General features: G+C 51.7%; 1 protein-coding gene across 1 annotated transcript; it reads left to right on the top strand.

The window, feature by feature from the left end:
* Window positions 1–2,915: 2,915 nt before the first annotated feature.
* On the top strand, window positions 2,916–5,057 carry LRRN2 (leucine rich repeat neuronal 2). Its single transcript, XM_044684217.1, has one exon. The coding sequence runs from the start codon at window positions 2,916–2,918 to the stop codon at window positions 5,055–5,057; it is 2,142 nt and encodes a 713-aa protein (XP_044540152.1).
* The last annotated feature ends 717 nt before the right edge of the window (window positions 5,058–5,774 follow it).

Genomic DNA, 5,774 nt, shown 5'->3' with positions numbered 1-5,774 from the left:
GTGCTTAGAGGTAGTGAGATCTCAAAAGGCTTCATTAAGGGAGATAGAACCTAAAGCTAGAAATCAAGAAATTTCAACAGGTATCTGTGTGTGTGTGTGTGTGTGTGTGTGTGTGTTTGATGGGGCAAAGGAAGAGGAAGAAGTTGAGGCAAAGAAAGGGCTTCCCAAGTTTGAAGGGTTTTTTTTTTATTTTTTTAGAAAAATTTTCCATGGTTACATGATTCATGTTCTTACTTTCTCCTTTGCCCCCCTATATCCCCCCATAGCCAACACGCATTTCCACTGGTTTTAACATATGTCATCAATCAAGACTTATTTACATATTATTGATAGTTGCACTGGGGTGGTCATTTCCAGTCTACATCCTCAATCATGTCCACATCAACCCATATGTTCAAGCAGTTGTTTTTCTTCTGTGTTTCCACTTCTGTAGTTCTTCCTCTGAATGTGGGTAGTGTTCTTTTCCATAAATCCCTCAGAATTGTCCTGGGTCATTGTATTGCTGCTAGTACAGAAGTCCATTACATTCGATTTTACCACAGTGTATTGGTCTCTGTGTACAATGTTCTTCTGGCTCTGCTCCTTTCGCTCTGCATCAATTCCTGGAGGTCTTTCCAGTTCACATGGAATTCCTCCAGTTTATTACTCCTTTGAACACAATAGTATTCCATCACCATCATATACCACAATTTGTTCATCCATTCCCCAATTGAAGGACATACCATCGTTTTCCAGTTTTTTGCTACCACAAAGAGCAAGGCTATAAATATTTTTGGACAAGTCTGTTTATCTATGATCTCTTTGGGGTACAAACCCAGCAATGGTATGGCTGGATCAAAGGGCAGGCAATCTTTTAGAGCTCTTTGGGCGTAATTCCAAATTGCCATCCAGAATGGTTGGATCAGTTCACAACTCCACCAACAGTGCATTAATGTCCCAATTTGGCCACGTCCCCTCCAACATTCATTACTCTCCCCTGTTATCATTTTAGCCAATCTGCAAGTATGAAGGCTAACAATACACCAAGGAGGCAGACGGTATCAGGGAGTAATTATACAATGAGGCTAAAAAGATACATTGGAACAAGACTGTAGAGAGCCACAACAAGGAGTTTGGATTTTAACTGATAGGCAATGGGGAGCCACAGAAAGTTTTTGATTGGATAGGGGAGTAAGGTGGTCCAACCAATGCAATTATTTGCAGAGCAGTATGAAAGCTGCTAAGACAGTCAGGAATCTATTGCAAGAGCCCAGGTAAAAATAGATGAGGGCCCAAAGTGGAGTGGGAGTGGAAAAAAGACAGATATAAGAGAGATTTTGGTGGTAGAATCAACAGGACTTGGCAGTTGATTAGATATGGGGGTTGAGGAGAAGGCAAGAATCTACTATATCACCAAAATTTCAGTTCTGAATGACTGGGAAGATGGTGGGTGGCATGAACAGAAATAGGAAATTTTAGAAGAGGAGCAGGTTTTGGGGGGAAGAGAGTGAGGTCAGTTTTGAACATATTGAATTTGAAGGCTTAAGGGGGACGTCCAGAACCCTTGTCTTCCTCAAACAGTCATTCAGAAAGCATTTCTCAAGTGTCTACTATGTGCTGGATTGTGTGTGTAAAAAAAGACAAAAATGAAAGTGTCTGCCCTTGAGTAGCTTACCTTCTAAGGGGTGGAGAGAGAGGATGGAAACAGGTTAAATGATGCAAATGTATACAAAATCTATATTCCATAATTGGGGGCTGTAGCAGTTGGGAAATCAGAGAAAGGTGTTCCGTAAGAAGTAGGGGATGGGCTGAGTGTTGAAGGAGACCAGGTGGTCTAGGAAGTAGAGTCAAGGAGAGTGATTTCTAAGCATGGGGAACCACCAGGGCAAACATTAGAAATTGGGATGAGGAAGTATCCTGAATGAAGTTAAGGACACAGATGGAATGGCAAATTGGGGAGTAACATTTGTAGTTGAGTTAGACTCAGGCCTGAGAATGCCCCATGGGGAATAATGAATGGGCACTAAGCCTAGAAAGAGTCAGATTTCCTGGGGGCTTTAAGTATCCAGCTGAAGAACTTGTATTTTATCCTATGGCCAGTGGGGAAACATGGGCATTCCTTAAGCGGAGGAGTGAAATGGTTAGATTTGTGCTTTAGGAAGATTCCAGCTTCTATGATCTGTGACCCTATAAGTTGTAAATCTAGAGACAGAAGGATGCCTAGACAAAGGCTCTAAGCAGGGGTGTTGAGACCTTGGGGTCTCACCACAATTCAGTATGTGCCAAGGGCTGGAGAGGAGTCTAGTGGGAAGGAGAGCAAGAGAAGCCACTTGTCTTTGCTTTCCTGCTCTCCAGGAACGTGGAGATAATAATGATGACAACAGCAACAGTAACAGCAGCCCATCATCTTCCCCTTCATCACTTTCTCAAGGAGTTCAAAGAATTCACAGCTCAGCCTCACTCTTTCATCCTGCATTTAGCCCTAGAATCACTACCCCAATAGGGAAGACAGGGTAGTGCCCGGTGAGCCAGGCATCAGAAGCTGGGATTCCCAGGTCTGAGTCCTGCTGAGGTCCCTGGGCCAAAGGGGAAGGGAGAGAGTGACTTGGGAACTGAATCCGCCTTCCCCTTCCTCCTAATGATGTTGTCTCTCTCTTTCAGGGATGGCCACAGGTGGCCCCTTGACTGGGGGCAGTGATGAATGAACTGGGGCTGAGTCGGAGGAGGACCAGGAAGAATAGCTTCCCCTGCTGAAGGACACGACACCCCCCCCAAACCCCCTACACTGCCTGCCCTTGAATAGCATGATCTCCCGGAGAGGAAGGTCCCCCGGGGCCACCAATGGGCCACTGAGCAGGCCACTGGTGACCTGCACAAAGAGAAAGAGGAAGGGGGTCAGCGTGGAGGCAAGCAAGCTTCCCCACCCAAGTCCCAACATGTGGCTCCTTCTGGTTCACCTGGTACTGGCCTGGGTAGCAGAGGCTGCTGCTGCAGTGCCCGTGGTGCCCTGGAGAGTACCATGCCCACCACAGTGCACCTGCCAGATCCGGCCCTGGTACACTCCCCGCTCCGTGTACCGAGAGGCCACCACAGTAGACTGCAATGACTTGTTCTTGTCCTCTGTACCCCCGGGGCTGCCCAGCGGCACCCAGACCCTCCTCTTACAGAGTAACAACATCGCCCGAGTGGAGCAGAGTGAGCTTGACTACCTGGCCAACCTGACGGAGCTCGACCTGTCCCAAAACGGCTTCTCCGATGCCCGCGACTTTGGCCTTCGGGCGCTGCCTCAGCTACTGAGCCTTCACCTGGAGGAGAACCAGCTGACCCAGCTGGAGGATGACAGCTTCACCGGGCTGGCGAACCTTCAAGAACTCTATCTCAACCACAACCAGCTTCGCAGAATCTCCCCGGGGGCGTTCACGGGGCTGGGCAACCTCCTACGGCTCCATCTCAACTCCAACCTGCTGCGGGCTGTGGACAGTCGCTGGTTCCAGGTGCTCCCGAGCCTAGAGGTCCTGATGATCGGAGGCAACAAGGTGGACGCCATCTTGGACATGAATTTCCGGCCTCTGGCCAACCTACGCAGCCTGGTGCTAGCCGGCATGAACCTGCAGGAGATCTCTGACTACGCCCTGGAGGGTCTGCGGAGCCTGGAGAGCCTCTCTTTTTACGACAATAAACTGGCCCGGGTGCCCAAGAGGGCGCTGGAGCATGTGCCTGGACTCAAGTTCTTGGACCTGAATAAGAACCCGCTGCAGAGGGTGGGACCGGGCGACTTCACCAACATGTTACACCTCAAAGAGCTGGGGCTTAACAACATGGAGGAGCTGGTCTCCATAGACAAGTTCGCCCTGGTCAACCTCCCTGAGCTCACCAAGCTGGACATCACCAACAACCCCCGGTTGTCCTTCGTCCACCCCCGCGCCTTCCGCCACCTGCCCCAGATGGAAACCCTTATGCTCAACAACAATGCCCTTAGTGCCTTGCATCAGCAGACGGTGGAATCCCTGCCCAACCTACAGGAAATCGGTCTTCATGGCAACCCCATCCGCTGTGACTGTGTCATCCGTTGGGCTAACACCACGGGCACCCACGTCCGCTTCATTGAACCCCAGTCCACTCTCTGTGCTGAGCCCCCTGATCTCCAGCACTGCCCTGTCCGGGAAGTGCCCTTCCGGGAGATGACCAACCATTGCCTGCCCCTCATCTCTCCCCGAAGCTTTCCCCCAAGTCTTCAGGTGGCCAGCGGCGGGAACCTGGCCCTCCACTGCCGAGCCCTGGCTGAGCCAGAGCCCGAGATATACTGGGTGACTCCAGCTGGGAAGCGGCTGACGGCCACCAGGGCAGGCGGGAGGTATCGCGTATACCCCGAGGGAACACTGGAGATCCGAGAGGTCACCGAAGAGGAAGCTGGGCTCTATACCTGCGTGGCCCAGAACTTGGTGGGGGCTGACACCAAATCAGTCAACCTGGCTGTTGGGGGCTCCCTCCCTGGAGGCGGTGGCCAGGAGCGAGAGCTGGAACTGAGGGTTCAGGAAGTCTACCCCTATCATATCCTGCTGCGCTGGGAGCCCCTCCCCAACACCATCTCTACCAACCTTACATGGTCCAGCTCCTCTTCCCTCAGAGGCCCAGGGACTACCGCCCTTGCCCGCTTACCTGGGGGCACCCACAGCTACAATATCACCCGCCTCCTCCAAGCCACTGAGTACTGGGCCTGCCTGCAGGTGGCCTTTGCTGATGCCCACACCCAGGTGGCCTGCATCTGGGCTAGGACTAAGGAGGCCAGCCCCCAACATGGGGCGCTCGGGGGCCATCTAGGGCTCCTTGCCGCCTTAGGGCTCACTGCTCTGCTGCTAGCTGCTGGGCTGGCTGTTCACTGGGGCCCTTGTCCTACTAGACCAAGTGGGCGGGTGGGTGGAAAACCTCTCCTTCCATCCTGGGCTCCTTGGGGCCGGAGCACCCCTTCTGTCCGAGTGGTATCACCCCCCTTTGTCAAGCATTGGAATCCAGGGAGGGAACCCACAAAACTTGCAGAAGGGGAGATGGTTTCACCAGTAATCCTCCATGATTCCTGAAGTTCATCTTATTCTTGGGGGCAGGGGAATAACTAAGACTATTTTTTACCAAAAGAGAAGAGGGCTGGACCAGACATTCCACTGTAAAGGTGATATAGACCTACACCCTTATGGCATGGCAGCCGGACATGGATGGCCTGGATCCCCTCAGCCTCCTGCCCCTCAAAACACTGCCACCGGTCCTCTGTGGGACCTCCCTGCTGCCTTCATGAGGACACTTCCCAGGAGGAGGAAGTGCTCTGGCTATTAACCTTTTCCCACTACCCCCATCCCAGCCTGTTATCCCATTCATCTGGGAGTCCCTCCAGACTCAGCTTGGACCCTGGGCCCTTGGCTCTACCCACATGCCCCCCAGGGAGCCTAGCTTTTCTTTTCTCCTCTGTACAGTTTCACTTGCCTGCTCTTACCCTCCTAGCCCTAAGTAGGGCTAGTATCTCCTTCTGCCCCCAGGGATCTCTCTCTCTGAAGGGGAAGGGAGTACCTTGCATCTGGGGGACATGGAGAGGACGGGAGTACCCAGTGCACTGTGGGGGACCCTTATCACCCAGATGTCCCCAGGACTAGGTCACTCTGAGCTGACTTTGCAAATAATTTTGTACCTTTGTGGAGAAACATGATACTTTCTCCCATTTCTCCAATTCACTTTATTCTCCTAACTTGGAAAGAGGAAGGAGGGAGGGAAGGAAAGAAGGAAGGAAGGAAGGAAGGAAGGAAGGA

Source organism: Gracilinanus agilis, unplaced genomic scaffold (genome assembly GCF_016433145.1).
Source record: "Gracilinanus agilis isolate LMUSP501 unplaced genomic scaffold, AgileGrace unplaced_scaffold4611, whole genome shotgun sequence".
Lineage (NCBI taxonomy): Eukaryota > Metazoa > Chordata > Mammalia > Didelphimorphia > Didelphidae > Gracilinanus > Gracilinanus agilis.
Note: the sequence above shows the minus strand (reverse complement) of the source record. Positions and strands in the feature narration are given on the sequence as shown.

Bases quoted from the DNA above. Each gene is read 5' to 3' on its own strand.
- LRRN2 (XM_044684217.1), top strand. From the start codon at position 2,916: ATGTGGCTCCTTCTGGTTCACCTGGTACTGGCCTGGGTAGCAGAGGCT.